The sequence below is a fragment of the Dunckerocampus dactyliophorus genome, chromosome 6 (genome assembly GCF_027744805.1).
Source record: "Dunckerocampus dactyliophorus isolate RoL2022-P2 chromosome 6, RoL_Ddac_1.1, whole genome shotgun sequence".
Classification (NCBI taxonomy): Eukaryota; Metazoa; Chordata; class Actinopteri; order Syngnathiformes; family Syngnathidae; genus Dunckerocampus; species Dunckerocampus dactyliophorus.
Window position 1 is genome coordinate 26679352 of NC_072824.1, and position 17545 is coordinate 26696896.

General features: G+C 40.3%; 1 protein-coding gene across 7 annotated transcripts in view; it reads right to left on the reverse strand.

Moving 5' to 3' along the window:
* rptor (regulatory associated protein of MTOR, complex 1) overlaps positions 1-17545 on the reverse strand; it is a 178415-nt gene that overhangs the window by 96966 nt on the left and 63904 nt on the right. For all 7 annotated transcript variants that reach the window (XM_054778400.1, XM_054778398.1, XM_054778397.1 and 4 more), the window contains exons 8-10: positions 17203-17378; positions 7284-7343; positions 1516-1616 (exon numbers count right to left, since the gene is read on the reverse strand). In XM_054778400.1, the coding sequence (XP_054634375.1) occupies positions 1516-1616; positions 7284-7343; positions 17203-17378 (337 nt within the window). The remainder of the gene's footprint in view (positions 1-1515; positions 1617-7283; positions 7344-17202; positions 17379-17545) is intronic.

A 17545-nucleotide genomic window follows, 5' to 3' on the forward strand; every position in this document is an offset into this window, starting at 1 on the left:
TTAGACAAATATAATGATGATAACAAATACAGCTCATAAGAGTATGCATAGAGTATGCATATGCATGGAGTATGCAAGATGACTCTTGCCATACAAAAGAGAAAGAAAACAATGACAGTGCACAGGAACAAATGGGTGAATTTGAGGAAAGAAAGCTGTTGCGAGGACTTCATGAAGAAGTTAAGACAGACTCTTAGTGGTAGTGAGAAGCTGCAAACCCAGAAAAATAAATCAGGGAAACAGGCAGGAAGGTGCTGGGTGTGTCATCTAGACAAGAGGAAAGATGATACGGAGATTTGGTGGTGGAACATAGAGGTTCAAGGATGTATTAGCTCCAAAAAGGCTACCAAAAAAAAGAACTGGGATGGCAAGAACAATGAGAAAAGTAGGAAGGAGTACAAAAGGTATGAGATGTAGGCCAAAGACTGGCCAAACGAGAGGCCTTTTATGCATTGTACAAGAGACTAGACAGTAAAGGAGTAAAGGACATGTACAGATTGACAAGGCAGAGAGATCGTGTTGGGAATGATGAGGATAATGTGAGGGAAAGAATACTTCAAATAACTGATGAATGTAGCAAATAAGTGAGAGAGATGGGTGGAAGTTGACTTCTGTAAATGATGATGTTTCAGGCATCAATAAGGCTGAAGTTAGAGCAGCTCTTAAGAAAACGAATAACAGGGAGGCAGTTGGGCTTAATGACATACCTGTGGAGGTATGGAAGTATTTAGCTGAGACAAAAGTGGCATGTTTAACAAGATTGATCAATAATGTCTTAGAGAATCAAAGGGTGCCTGATGAATGGAGGACATTGTATTGGTGCCAGTCTTTAAGAACAGGGGTGATGTTCAGAGTTATGCCAACTACAAGGGCATAAAGGTGACGGGCCACACAATGAAGCTCTATGAAATAGTAATGGAAGCATGAATGGATGGATAGATGGATGGATGGATGGATGAATGGATGGGTGGACAGGATTAGAAACAAACAGATCAGAGGAACAGCCCACTTTAAGAAGTTTGGGAGACAAAGTTGGAGAGGTCAGACTGAGATGGTTTGGCCATGTGACAAGGAGGGGCTGTGATTATAATGGTAGATGGATGCTGAAGGTAGAGCTACCACGACCAAAGCGGAGGTTTCTAGATGTGGTCAGTGAGGACATGCAGGTGGTCGGACTGACAAGGCAAGATGAAAAAAAAATGGGCAAGCTGTAATCCACTGTGGTGGCCCCTAACGGGACAAGTTGAAAGTAGAAGCTACTACGCTGCATTTACTGTAAGACAAACTATAGTATGTCATGTTCCCAATTTCTGCGCTAGCAACTCTAAACAAAATTAATCTCCATTTGAGGAACCGTCCAGGACATAGTATCTTACATCACATACCTGCATTCTTTTTCAAGTGACACTTTTACTGTTACCCATGCTTAATTTATTACTATACTGTTTTATGAGAAGCCCTAATTTCAAATTCTGGGGAATTCCAACGTGTCTGCTCATGCATGCAGTGTCTCACCTCTGGGCAGCACGTTCCAGGCAATAGTATCAGTGATGGCCGTGAAGATCCAGTTTAGCTCGCCGAGGGGAGTGCGCCTGTCGTTGAGTCTGCCAGGGATTCTGCACACAACACAACACAACACAGATGGCTCAGTGTCAGTGGCTCGCAGCATGTCACATTGATGACTCAGAGAACAAAGTGGCAATCGATCAGAAGTGTCACCACAACAAGTCTGAGGGTTTTTACATTTACAGGCACTCTGGCTTTAATTCAGTGTGACAGACTAATAATGCAAACAGACTTTGAATATTCATGTGTGATTATACAATTGTTCATACAAGCTGCTGTAATCCATGAAATGAAGACAGAAGGCCCATGCTGGAAAAACAGATGCAACATTTACATTTACTGGAAATTTTAAATTGTCATACGGTGTACCTGAGATACAGGTAGACTGTTCTGGAGTGCCCTGCTTGCCAACTGTCTTTTTTTGAACATTTGGAACATTCAAAAGTGCACTTCCCTGAGAGTGCAAATCACATGAGGGAGCATAAATGGTAAATTGACTTTCACTTGTATAGTGCTTTTCTACCTCCAAGGTACTCATGGCGCTTCAACATTGTTACCAGAGTGACCTGCTGATGACACAGCATCAGAAGGCTTCAGAATCTTGCCCAACAATACTTGGACACGGTTACGTTAGGACAGAGGATTGAACCAGCAAACGTCAGACTGGGAGACTGAGAAATGCACCCCCACATAGGGTTTTAAAAGATCAGACAAAAATAATGGTGCTTTATCGTTTAGTGTTTTGTAGAGAAGCAACAGCACCTTGACCATAATAGGTAGCCAATGAAGAGAAAGGCCAGCACAGAAGTGATATGATCATATTTCCCTGATCCAAACAAAATGCAGGCTGCAGCATCAGGCGTAAAAATGGCTTAATTTGCACAGCGTATGCCCATCTTAACTGAGTTATAGGCAACCGTAGAACTGAAGCAAAATTTGAATATGTAATGCACGCTTTTTGATCTTTAACATCATTTCATCTTCCATAATCTAAATGATGAAACTTAATATAACACTCATACTAATATAAAACTCATACGTAAAGACCTAATTTTCACAAATAAAACTCAAAAGTCTCACACTGCAGATCAATTCAGATTGTTTTGCTTGTATGTGACCTTATCAGCACAATCCGAATTTTTTCAAATGCAACTCAGGCCTAATCCTAATATGTGATAATAAGCCTAATATGTATGCAATGCTGCTGCAGTCTGAATGATCATTGAAATGCATGTTTTGCCATGTTTACCAAGACCTGGATAAAGGTACTCATCCATGTAGGCAAAAGCTCTTCTTATCATCCAAAAATCATTTTTAAAAAGTGTCAGTGAAGCGGCTCACGGAAATGTCGCAGCAATGTCCCTGCACCGACATGTTGCTCCTCAGAACAGACGTCTCAGCAAGTTCTCCATAAACTGCCATCGCCAAAATTCTTGCCCTCTTTCTTCTTAATCCGCTATGCAGGATCATTTGGTTAAAAAAAATTGACTACCGTTGCACAAAGTCCTTGAAATTGCCACAAAGGCGCCGAGGAGAGCACACCCACTACAGCAATCTTTACGTCCGTAAACACACGGCAATAGGTGTGACGTTGTGCTTTTGTGCATGCACGTCACTTCCTGGACACTTCGCATTCACATTGACAAGTCACATTTTTTTGGTGACAGGAACGACCACATACATCGGATTTTAACAAAAAATCTGAATTGGGCATCATACCCTGCGGTGTGAACGTAGCCTAAGTGAAGGTTGTCCACTCCCTGCACAAATCTGTTGGAAAAAGAAGCACTCAGCATTTTTTATTATCTTTGTATTCACAGTATCTTGGGCTGAAACGACTGAGAAAGATGGGTGAATCGCTTGACAGGCAGCAAAAAAAGTGTCAAGTTTTGTCCTGGTCAAGATATACCACAGAATTCAAACTGGGTAATGCAGTGGGCTTTTAATCAGTACCAATGCCCCGTAGAACATTAAATGAAATTATAACCAACTTTATTCAAGCTTATAAATACTGGAATATGCATTTGACGCATTTGAACCAGTTTTGCACCTTGGACCGCATATCAATGAAAGACACCAGCAATATTATTGTTTTCCATGAGATGCCCATAAATACAGCTTCCCAACAATTGGTAGCAGCAATGCACCAGTCAGGTGTTCAACACGCTCCAATAAAGGTGATTCACAGGTCATTGTGGATGGCTGTGGATGACTGTGTCACAGCAGCTCCAGGAAGTAGCAAGCTTGTTTCATACAGTTCTGTAGAAAATGTATTTTTTATATAGAAAATACATTTTTAATTATTGCCTTGTTTATCATTGATTGCTAACATGATGAAGAAGTACCCAGCAGATTCAAGGATGGATGAAAATCATCTGAATGCCGGTCTGATTGTGAGGTAGCCTACTGCTGTTTCACTTTCAAATTTATTTCAATATCAAATACAAGACTACTTCTTACTGGCTTTTTCACATCAACACCTTGCTATATACCGTAATTTTTGGTGTAATAAGCCGTTACTTCTTTCTTCAACGTTGAACCCTGCGGCTTAAACAGCGGTGCAGCTAATTTATGGCCATGTTCTAATCTTGTGACATCTCCTTTACTTCAGAAGTACTACTAATCGTTTAAATACTGTGCCGTTCGAGAGTCAGTGAGGAAACAGTAGCTCTTTCTTTGGCAGGAGCCAATCATGAGCTATAAGGGAACTCGCAACGAGCTTGTCAACCTTTTGGAAATCGCAGGAGGTCATTACTCAATATAACAGTCTGATTCACGGTGTCATCTTAGAAAGAATGCTAAAGTCATCACACAGTAAATTAACACTCAAAATGTAGGTGAGAAAAATAAATATAGAGGAAGGCTCCCTCTGGTGGAGGGAGGGATAGAGGAGTGATGATTTTAGTGTGATGATTTTAGCATTCTTTATAAAATGACACTGTGAGTCAGGCTGTTATATTGAGTGACCTCCTGCAATTTCCAATGGGCTGACAAGCTCGTCGGGAGTTTTTTCATAGCTCATGATTGGATCCTGTCAAATAAAGAGTGCCTGGTCCTCACAGACTTGTGCATGTCACAATATGCCATTTTATGACATGGACGTGCGTCTTATAATCCAGTGTGGCTTATCTATGTACAAATCAGTTTTTTGCTCTGAACATACTGGGTGCATCTCATACACCAGTGCAGCTTGTACACCGGAATTTATGGTACTTGCTTTATTCATTTAATGAATTTGTTGAAGTAATATGTTTGTGTGACTGCAGACACTAGTATCACATTTCTTACTTTTATTCTACTGTTGTTGTCAAGAATTTTCTTTGCTCTGATCTGATCTTTCATTCTTAGGATATGTGAAGCGTCTGCTGGGAAATGTCAGGAGTGCAATGTAGGCCATTGCTTACAGCTTGAGAGGAACTGCCTTTTTGGAGTTCCACCAGGGACCAAACTTGTTGATGTTAAATATTTTAAAGTTCACAGTTCACATTGCAAATCCCAAATCCTTTATTCATGTATATTCTGGGTACCTGACGTCATTATGTAAGCTTTGTGAATGGTTGTAACCAGGTAGAGTCAAGAGCCTAGTATGTGGCGTATGGGCTAAAGCCTTCAAAAGAAAAGTGGCATCAGGAAACCAAATATCTATATCTATCTGAATGGGCCTGGGGCCACTTTGTACTGGAGAAGCTAGGTCAAAAGACTTAAGAACCCCGGGTCTAAAGCACACCCCGCTTCATTATGTCTTGATGTACAACCCGATCTTGTATCCCTCCTAACGTCGAAGTCAACTGCATGTATGGTGAAAGAAAGGGATGAATACATGCAAGAGAAGGTGTTATGTGTGACTCAGCGTGTGAAAAAATAGTGAGAAATGAGAAATACTGTTGCTTGAGAGAGCGCTTCAGCAAGTTGACACGTGAGTGCATCGTGAGCGGGGAAAATCCACATGCATTCAGTATCGTGACTGTCTTATCTAAAAGACCATTGTGACTGGCTATTGCCAGAATGTGTGCTGGATATACGTGGGAAGCTGAGACAGGAGGGTGGCACAGATGGCCAACACAAAGAGGAATAGTGAATTTAATAAACTGCTCAAAAATCACTTTGAATGATGTAATATGTCAAGGATGAATTTGCTCTCTTGTGTTTTCCACTTTTGTGTGACCTTCATCTGTCCCAAGTTGTACATATGTACAAAAAAAATAAAGGTAGAGTATAACACAATGGGGAAAGTATTGCATTTCATTCCCTGCTTGGGGATTTTGTAGGTTTACCCAATTACAAAGATGTGTACAGTCTTGGTAGACTGGAATGAGCTACAAAACCGTCAACAAGTGGCTTGGTGAGAAAGAGACCGAAATTGGTTCAATAAATGGAAGAACAAAAATGGAAGATAACAGCCAATTGCCCTTGAAAGGTGAGGGACCAGCCCCGAATTAGAAGGGAGGAGCTGGTGAGAATGATGCCAAGGGATTTGGGAGCACAGTTGCCAAGAAAAGCATTAGTAACACACGTTGCTGTAATGGAGAGATGAGAGATGAGATCCAGCAGTGCCCACCACATCCCCTTGCTCAAGAAGACACATAAACAGCAGGCCCGTCTGAAGTTTCACAATCAACTCCTGAAGGCTCAGACACGGGTTGGAAGAATGTGATGTGGGCACATGAGACCAAAATTGAATTATTTGGCATCAAGTGGACTGGATGTGTTTGAAGGCAGAAAAATGGTGAATATGAGTCCAACAACATCGTCGTCCCTACTGTCAACCATGGAGGTGGAAACATTCTGCTTTGAGGATGTTTCTCTGACCAAAATCCCTCCTCACATGTGTGCAACCCTGCTGACCAACTACAAGAAACGTTTGACCTCTGTGCGTGCAAAAAGGCTTACTACACTAAGCACTAAGTCTCATTGTGTATTGGGATCAAATACTTATTTCCCTCAATCAGTGGAACCTCAGTTAGCCTACGGTTCGGTTAGTGTATGTTTGGGTTTACATAAAAAATGTAAGCAAAAATTATGACTCGTTCGCGTACACTATTTCGGTTGTCAAACAACATGGCGCGCGTCATGTCATGTTATTAATAGACTGCATCAGCCCAACTGTGTTGTGAACGTATCTTTATGCCTATTAGCATGCTCACAACTGGAAGCCAACAAGGCAAAAGTAACTTTAAATATTCATTTATCCCTTTCATTTGTCATGTATATGCATTTTTATCATTTTGAATTGTTGGAACTGTGTTTTTGTGTTAAGATTCGTGGGTGTCCGGCATGGATTCAGTGGATTTGCTTTATTTCTTAAAGGAAAAATTGATTCAGTTAGCATACGTTTCGGGTTTCCTCTGACTTTTTGGAAGGGATTAATGATGCTAACAGAGGTTCTCTTGTGCAACGTATTGTATAAGCTTTATTTAATGCTATTTTGTCTTGCTGTTACAGTAAACCTACCATAAAAATGATGGAGTGTTCATATCTTTGTAATGAGGTAAACTTACAAAATCAGGTATTTTCCCCACTGTATCTCCATGATGAGTATCAACAACATGACAGCTGACAACAGGGAGGAGAGCCCAATATAGACATGGCCAACATACAGGAACAAAGATAATAATCTCTATAGACCTTGTTGTCTTGAACAAAAGTTTGCATGCAAGTATGTGTACAAGTTTGAATAGGTTAAAGGTATGAAAGGAAGCTTTCTGAAAATTACTTACTTCTCAATGAGGTCTAACGTAACCCCTGGCACCAACTTGGAGCTCTTCTGCATACAAAACCTTAAAAAGAAAGAAAAAAAAGTGGAGTTGAGTAATAAAGACAACAATGAACATTAGGACATACAGTAAGTCGTCCAACTATCAAACACTGAGAGCTTCAAAGATTATATTCATGTAGAAATGTCTTTAACTGGTGTGGTTTGGTGATCTATAGTATCCGGACAGGGCGGTATTATTGTTTATTGTTGTGTGGAGCTGTGTATGACCAGCTGTGAGTCACAGCAGATTATCTTGATAGGTGCGTGTTTCTGCAAAGTGGGAGAAGCCGGACTATGCGCAAAAACAAACTATTGAAATGTAAAATACCTAAACAAATGCAAAAAATAAAAAATTGGCTTTCATTAAGATCGTTTGGCTTTTTGCCCCCAAAGCCCTGATGGATGCCCTGGGTTTGTAAACAGTATAACAATACAAAAATACAACATGTGACAATATGACAAAAAAAATAATAATAAAAAATTTGTGGAACTAAACATATACAAAAACTGAAAAATAGCAATCGCAACACGCTAGTATCGATCTAATACAGATCATACCCTTGTTATCAACACTATTGATATTTGGCTTGATCCGCTCACCACTAGTTTTAATGACTGTGGTTATCAATAATTCAAGGCTACTCTTAGTTTTTTCACATTCAGCCCCTCCATCGAGTGGTATGCAAGCAAATTGCAGGGCAATATTTCATATAATTTTTTTCAAGATGATAAGTAATTATTCTCTGTCATTTCATATTAATGAAGACAATAAAGTGGATTGTGTGCGCTACAACTAGTTTCCCTACGGAGACAATAACCTGCGGCACAGATGCGCCAAAATCATAGCAGCCGCCACCGGCGAGCCAATGGATAAATGGCTGAAACGCCCGGTTCAGGACAGGGTTCAGAAGAGCCCTCCGAAAAACTCAGAAAGATTATTTTGATTTTGTATTTATTTATTTGTATTATTTATTTTAAAGGCAACATATTTATTTTCATGTTTAATCAATTTGAGTTGAAAAGAAGAAAATGCCTGTGAGCTAAATGTTCAAATTAAGAAGTTGAATAAAATGATTTTCATTTAATGACCATTTGTGTTACATTCTACTTTTGGAGAATTATCAACAGGTATGAGTGACGGGGTACTCATGGTATGACAAACAGGCTCTGGGGGTACTCAAGACCAACATGACGTAAGTGACGTAAGGTACTGACACCAGCTCTTCCTGCTGCTGAAGAATAATGACATCCCTCACGACATGACCTGACTCTGTCCAAAACAGCCTGGGCCTTGAGTGTCTTACGTTAAGAGAAAACAATTAAGTATGGATACAGTGGCATCACCTATTTGCTTTATAGATTTGCTGCTCACCAAATACTGTACCTCCTTTGACCTCAATCGTCAGTCTCAAAACAAACAATCTGAGACAGTTCCATGTTAATGTTTGGATTTTACGTAGCCACTGATTCTTTAAACAAGCAAACAAAAAACTTTCTGCAATCTCTGTAAGAAGGGAAAAAGCAAATCCCCAAACATTAACAGATGTGGTAAACAAAAGGGGAGTCTGGCATAACAGTCAGGTCCATGTAAACAGAGTATAGAGTATAAAGCAGAAGGGCTGCATTAAGGAGAGCTTTTTCTATCCAACCCGTGTATAGAGAGGTCCCGGTAGAAAAAAGGGAGAGGTTGGCAGAGAGGAGCCATCACGGAAGACAGGAGGGAGTTTTACTGTGCCATTACCTAGAGCTATTTTGATTCACATCCCACTCCAGAAAAGGCTGCCTTGGATACTGACCATGGAGTCTGATGAAGGAGTCCAATCAGAAGAATGCAGGAAATCTTTCAATAAAAATTTCTCTCGTTTTTTTTTTTTTTTTTTTAATTAAGCAAGGATACAACAAAGCACCACAATGTATTTACAGCTTTAAGGTGCAAATAAGGGAGCAAAATATACTGCTGTGTGAACTTTCATGAATTATTTCTTTTGCCAAAGGAAGAGATCTATTGATTTTGAATGCTATCCAAGACAAGAGGGTCAATACCACTAAGGTAAATCTTCAAACTTCCAGGGAAGGGCAAACTGATCCGAGACGCTTGAGTAGTAGTGTCTGGCATCAAACGCCATATTAGTACATGTTTGTGTTATGTTAGGAATATGGCACTTGATGAAACTTCCTTGATTGACTATTGTGCAAGAGAATGCTGCCGGTGAACTTTATGATGCCAGTTGTGGTGTTGATATTAATCCTGTACAGTGGAATGCATGTATTGACGTTAACATCCACTTCCACCGCCTTTAATTGTAAGAAATTGCACCTGTTCTATTAAAGCAACATCCATTCCATCTGGTTCGCGTCTTCTGCTCGACTGCCCTGGCATAAGACCTGAGTTTAACAAAGCCCAATCGCAACCACATAGTTCAGGAGTGTGCTTTGTTCCATCTCACCAATTTGGCACTTCATTTTTTATAGTTTACACTTCCCGCCCAAAAGTTTGCTGTTTTATTATCCTTGCAAGGCATTACATTGCTCGGCAATTTCTTTGATGTTTGCCCATACACGAAGGTTAGTTTGACTTGTTAGTGGCAATTTCCAACAAAACTGCACCTGGTGCAAGATAGTATTCAAGCCTAGGCTGACAGCAAAGCAAAAAATCCTATTTTTCTGGTCAAGTTCTATGCTCAGTGTCAAAATAGTCCAAAAGTGAAGGCTGATGGCAAATAGTAAACATTTGCTCCCTTCAAAAGGAAGTGACGGACACCTACTTTAAGACACATTACTAGGTGTAAGTAATGTTGCTGAAAACACTTGACAGTGAAAGATCCACAGAAGGGCAACAAAATTAGGAGATGGAAAGGAAAAAATGCAAATTAGTATGGATGAAGAGCAAGCAGGCCCAATCAAAGATTAAATTTAGAGGAAGAAAACAAAGAGGGGGTGGTTGTGGTCGAGATGTGGTCCAAAGTGTTGTACTCCAAATTCTTGAAAGCTGTCTACTGGCTTCCTGATCCAAGACTTCATCCAACCAGATTTCAGCTGCTCAATGGGGCATCATTTCATGAACAAAAATAACCAGCTTATTTACACACACACTGGGGGTACACCATTTGCTGAAGAATACTTCCACACATCTCAGAGTATCTCAGATGGAATCACCAATGTTCCAATTGACTGACAAGTGGAATGTGGATAATGAATTGATTTTCACTTTAACCAAATTTCAATCATGAGGGATTTCAAGCTAATGTTTACATTTGTTTTAATGCTTGTGTAGTTTCAGATTTAACTAAATGGCGGCAATCAAAAAGATGACATGTGATGCAAATACAAAAAAAATAATTACTTGAAGTGGTAATAATTTGAACAAAGAAAATAAATGAATTTTGTTGTAAAGATTGCAATACTTGTATACCCATTGGTCTGAACTAACAAAATAGAAAATAATGTGCATGCGTGTGCATAACATGGAAAATTAGCACACATTAACCAAGTGTCTCGAAATTACTAAGATGGTGCACATGCCATTGGAGTGTCCTTTGTAGTTTATCCTATATCAAGAGACCAGAACAGATCCTCAGACCAGAACAAAGTGGTATTGCGCCTGCCATGTGTAATTTCAATAATGATTTTATTTTCCTCTGCAAAAATAAGGCTTGGAAAAAACATATTTATAGAACATAATGAGGCTGCGGTTGTTTGTGTGTGTATGTATCAGGGGAGCATCAGCTGATACAGTGGAATAAACTATGCACAGTAGTGTGAAAAGGTGTTTTGCCCCTTTCTGATTTCAGTTTTTTTTTTTTGCATGTTTGTTACACTTAAATGTTTCAGGTCATCAAATAAATTTAAACATCCGTCAATGACAACACAACTGAACACAAAATGCAGTTTTAAAATTAAAGTATTTATTATTAAGGGAGGAAAAAAATCCAAACCTACATGGCCCTGTGTGAAAAAATTATTGCCCACTAAAGCTAATGACTGGTTGGGCCACCCTTAGCAGCAACAACTACAATCAATCGTTTGCGATAACTTGCAATAAGTCTCTTTCAGCACTGTGGAGGAATTTTGGCCCATTCATCTTGGCAGAATTGTTGTAATTCAGCCACATTGGAGGGTTTTCGAGCATGAACCGCCTTTTAAGGTCATGCCACAGCATCTCAATAGGATTCAGGTCTGGACTTTGACTAGGCCACTCCAAAATCTTCATTTTGTTTTTCTTCAGCCATTCAGAGGTGGACTTTCTGGTGTGTTCTGGATCATTGTCCTGCTGCACAACCCAAGTTTGTTTCAGCCTGAGGTCACAAACAGATGGCCGGATGTTCTCCTTCAGGATTTTTTGGTAGACAGAAGAATTCATGGTTCCATTTATCACAGCAAGTCTTCCAGGTCCTGAGGCAGCAAAACAGCCTCAGACCATCACACTACCACCACCATATTTTACTGTTGGTATGATGTTCATTTTCTGAAATGCGGGGTTACTTTTACATCAGATGTAATGGGAGACACACCTTCCAAAAAGTTAAACTTTTGCCTTGTCAGACCACAGAGTATTTTCCCGAAGGTCTTGAGAATCCTCAAGATGTTTTCTGGCAAAACTGAGACGAGCCTTAATGTTCTTTTTGTTCAGCTGTGTTTTTTGTCTTGGAACTCTGCAGGCTGCTTTTGCCCAGTGTTGTTCTTATGGTGGAGTCATGAACACTGACCTGGTCAGTCTCAGCCTGAAAACCCCCTATGGACCCACACTACCTGCAGGGGTAAACCTAAGTGTCGGGTGCAGTGAGCATTGAATGGCAGTCAAGGCCTGTGCGACCTGGTCATGGTCTGCCAAATCTAGTTCTTGGGACATGATATATTGATATTTGACTAATTTAATATATATTTAAAGCAGCTGTAATGTATATTAATTTATATTGATGACTGAAAAATTATATGTGCCCTGCGATTGGCTGGCGACCAATCCAGGGTGTACCTAATGAGGATAAGCTGCATCAAAAATGGATGGATGGACATGGAAAAATGTGCAAAACTGACAGTATATTTATAGTCAGTTATGGTTTTTACTGTCTTTTTTCTGCAAATCTGCAGTATACTGTACTGTATACTGTCCAAGCTGCCTCTCTATATGCCCCAATGCTCACGTCCCCGAACCCATCCAGCCTATTCCAGCAGAGGGAAAATCCCTTGAAGATGGATCTCTGTCAGTAATGATTTTCTTCTCACCCGAGCAATGAAATGAAATGTAAGCATGCACTCAGCCAGCCTGGTTCTCGTCCGTCTCTTTCTCTCTCTCTTTTTCTGCACACCACCATCATCCATCCCTAGCTGTGCCTCATTAAAGTTTTAAAACCAAGATATGCAAACACATCGGTGTATCCCTACGCCCACTCACATATTTCTACCTTGTACACATACTCTAGGGCTTTGTAAAATTAAAGAAAATAACACTCAGAAATTCCACATTAGCAGCAAAAGTGAAGAATAAGGTAATGGGTATAGCTGATGTGTGGTGGTATGCTTAATCTAAAGGATGGGAGGGTTCACGCACTCACGCAAGGACTATACCAACTAAATTGTTAGTCTATATTAAATGACAGTCACAAATTGTGTCCGTAATTCATACTGCCAGAATCCCCTATATAGTACAGTATTAAGCTAAGAGTGACTCTCATTACTTTAAATCGCAAAGGGGGGCCAAACTCAAAGCTGACTTTCGGTCGAAGGCCAAACACAACAATTGCCCCCATGCTCCAATAATCCAGGCTCAAAAAAATAGTACTTAATATGGTCAAATTTTGAGAAAATGTCACATTAGCACTGACTCTTCTTTTATCCCAGTTCCCCGTGCGTGTAGTACCAGGATTGGAACATACCAACTTCACATACCAATACAGTATAATGCACTACTGTGTTTGCATTTCAGGCTGGGACAAAATGCGCATGACAGGAGGACAGACATTTTTTTTTAAACTTCAGTCACGTGGATGGACTTTTTTTTATCATCAGAGTGGAGGAAATGTGCATTTTTTTAATATATCCATGTTTGTGTCCACTCACTCCTGCTTGAAAAGTCTACTTTTCTTTGAAGCCGTGAATGTGTCCTGGCTGCTGATTGGATGAGACAGAAAAAGGGCGGGGGACACAGCTGCAGATATATGACTATGGATGTTTTGGTGTGATTGTTCGTTTCAATAAAATGATTGTTGCTCGACCACATCTTCGTCATTCCCTCAACATCCAGGTAAAAGCAACAGTATTTTATAGCCACATAAAAACATCACAAGCTGCGAGACGTGTGACCCTGAAGTTTGCAACTATGGAGACTACGATACTGTCACCCTTAGTAACAATGGTTGTGTAGTTAGTGCGATATATAATATTGTGGCCACTTAAGCTGAGTAAGGTTAAGCTAAGCAAGTAAAAAAATTGCCTAATTGTGCTGATCATTGCAAGCAGTTTTGTTTGTTGAGGTCCATGATGTGGGCCGGTTCGTTGCCATTTTGCAAACAGTGGACAAAGTTTGACACATGCTTTAGATGAACAGTTACCTTGGGCGCCTCACCTTACTTACCTTCTCATACAAGGGTCTATGTATGGTACATGGTCCCTCAAGAAATGTAGTTATTAATATCGTGATGTCTGTGTTATAATAGAATGTCAGAATAAATTGGGGGAAAAAACAAAACGGTACCATTGTAAAAACAGCAAATTACAACAATGTGGGGACTTTACACCGTCTGTGTTGCTTGCTCATGAGCTCGTCAACATGCAGCACTGGGCCATTTCGTGTTTATCCTCTTTGCTTCAACACTGGCAAATTAAACACTCGCTGGTACGATGTCTCGCTATACACAAAGCAGATAGAGCAATTGGCATCCCGCCTACAGACACGGTGGGGGATATGCAAGCCTAATCTGGGTTTACTGTAACGTACGCCACATACAGTAAACAAACCAAACTTGAAACATAGGTTTATTTGGAAAAATGACAAGATCTTATCACTTCTATGTGTGCCTTTTCGGCACTCTATGCATCATGGGATCTGTAGTTCTTTTAGCCATATATTAGCCGCATCATTGTGAAGGCGCAGGGTTCAAAGCGTGTCAAAAAAGTAGTGTCTCATAGTCCGGAAATTACGGTAGTTCCCGTTTTTGCACGATGATGATCAATGGACAATCGAATTGCACCCTACCACTATCATGCAGATGCTAGAAGTATCTGTGGCTTAGCGGTCAAGACTGTGGCCTAAGAATATACTGTTGCAAAGTGCCTCGGCACAGAGACCTCTCTGTCTGTACCAATCACGTAGTACTATTAGACTAAATAGGTCAGGTAACAAGAGGAGGCTCGGCATTTTAGACTCACTTAATGCTCTCAGCAACTTTGCCATTAAATTAACAGTTTTGCAATGTTCTCGGTTCATGTTCTGCAGGTTGTTGAAAAGAGTGAAATACGTAAATAAATAAGTCCTAAAAAATGTATATTGCAGTCACAGCAGCGGCACGACGCAGCGGCATGACGCATGCCGCGGAAGTCTCATGCAGCCCACCACCACAGCTTAAAAAAATTCTAGTGGAAACCCTGTTGTTATTAGATCTTTGGTGATTGCTGTGTTGTGCTGCACTGTAGACAGGCTCAAAGCAGAGGTACGATTAAAAAAAAAAAAAAAAAAAGTGCACGCCCCTGCATGATGGCTCAATGGAAGTGTGCCAAATGAGGGTTTAATTATTGACATTTGTTACCCTTTAAAACTACACAAAAGTGCATATCCTAGCATACTGAATGGAATTGTACTGCTTGACAACATGGGATGACACAACACTCTCTACATAAATGATGTACTGTGAATTCTGTTTGTGAGTGATTGCTGAGGTGATGCAATCACCATTGGCTGAATGTGCAAGCCCTTCACAATGAGTACACATTCAGAATATCATCCTCGCACGCACGCAGGCTGCCTGGGTGATGCAACACTTGTGTGCTATTGTAAACTTAAGCCATTTAACATTGTTATGAAGCGGAATTAAAACAAGCCTCCCGAATGAGCACATTTTTCCTGAATATAATGTATTACCTTTTTTTACTGAATGCACTTCAGCTGGCTTAATACTTTTTATCAAAAATGAGTATTACTGTGCATCATCGCATAGTGCCTTTGTGTCATAAGCGTGTACACATTAATGTACTCCCACATATTTCCATGAGACAAAAAAAACAAAACAATGCAATCATGTAATTAGCTTCTGGGAAAATATTTTGAAACAGAATTAAGATGTTAGTTTTTCATACATAGAAAATATAAAAAGGCGCGCCATTGGAGCACAGTCCATGTTCTCAGTTACTCCTTCACAGTGTTCTTTGCATTTATGACAAAAACCCACCCATCAACCATCATATCTGTGTTTTTACAATTTCATTGGCTTTTCAAGGCATCAGCCATCATTATGATTGGATGTAATCGGCCTGAGCTACGTACGTTCCAAGCGGGGCTTTCTTACGCACAGAAGTTGATTGGCTATTGTGTCACAGGACAGAGTAAACGGTTGTCTATTGGGTCGAATGAGGTGGCTAATGCATGCAGGCTAAATGATTTTTGAATTTCTGATCAACAATATGTGACAAACATCTGATGAAAATGATGCTAGTGCGTACCAGTGGTCAGTTTATGGATGTAAGGATTAGTGTTGACTAATATGTACATTTACTAGACCATTGCCAAAGTAACAGGACTATTTTTGTCTGACTTTTAGCAGCTGTTGGAATACTGTGTGCCTTCCAAGCTGAGTTGCATTCGTGTTTATGTTTTCAACTGGTCAAACATTGGCGGTTACCGAGCCTGCAGTTATGATTGTAGCCTGGAATGGTGGACAGTCGTCCCTCTGCGCTTTGCGTTTTTTAAAAACTTAAAAAATGAAAAAATTTTGTGGTTGACTACGGCCTAGTCAAATATATGCATATTTAAGCAAATTGTATGTATTCTTGGGCCAAATTAAGCATTTTCAAGCATAAAACTGGTTATATGAACTAAAGTACAAAGACAGCAGAGAGAGAGAGACAGCTGAGGAAATGTAGTAATATACACTGGTCACTAGGTGTCACTAGTAGCACACGCACCAGACTTGATTGCCAGAACAACAGGCTTTTATTGCACGTTTGAATTATCTAAGCCTTTCACTTTTTGGCAGCACAATGACATAGCTATTGATGTCAAAACTTACGTGATTTTGGTTATCAAGAAAACCATGGAGATCTCAGCTCTTAAATTAAACTCTCTATGAATTCTCATTGAATTTTCCAGGGACCCACTCAGTTCAACACCTGTGGGTTCTGGGGACTCACTACATTGAAAACCTATCAACATCACAGCACTTGTCATGCACAAGTGTCCCGTGGTGGCACAGCACCGGGGAAAGTTTAATATGACCAAACTCATTGCATATTTGAAGCAGCATTACACAGGAAACCCACACGGGACAACAAAAAGTCATTAGCTATAACAAAGTAGATGACCAGCCCCTGTCGAACCTTGCTATAATATGCCTAGCCGCCACTAACACAGTGGCTAAAACTATACCCCAGATGCTTAAACAAGTAAATGGGTCTGTTTTTCACATACTTTCACTGATTATTGTTCTCCGTTTCAGTAATACCATTGATCAAGCCTTTTGTAACACTCCACACTACAAAATAAGTAAATAAAGTATGTATGATTCATGCTGATATCAGCTTGATATCAGTATCGGCTGATATTCAAGGATGCAATATCGGTGATCAGAAGTGAAAAAGTTGTATCAGGACATGACATAACACCACAGCGCGCCATCTGAACAGCAGGGGGTTCTTTTTGCTTTCACAGAGCAAACAAAGCAAAAAAGTCTTACCACCGCAGAGCAATTTTTATGGGTGTAGTGAGACAAGAGGTGAAGAGATCAGCAGGAAGGTCAGGGTTCATTGGTAGCAACTCGCTGGCCTCACAAGCAGCCAGCTGGATGCAGTTCTTCATGGAAGGGGGCAGCGACATCTGTGCAAGTGGATGGCTGGGATTGATTGCGGCCACCTGCAAAGACACAACAGGAGAGTATATGTAAACTTCTGTCTGAAACTATACGTCCTGCAGTTTCCTCTACCCTTTATAGTGTTGGCAATCACCCGCCCATTAATAAAAAAAACCACACTACCTGAGATGAGCAAGGGAATGACCTAGTACGGGGGTTCTTAAACTTT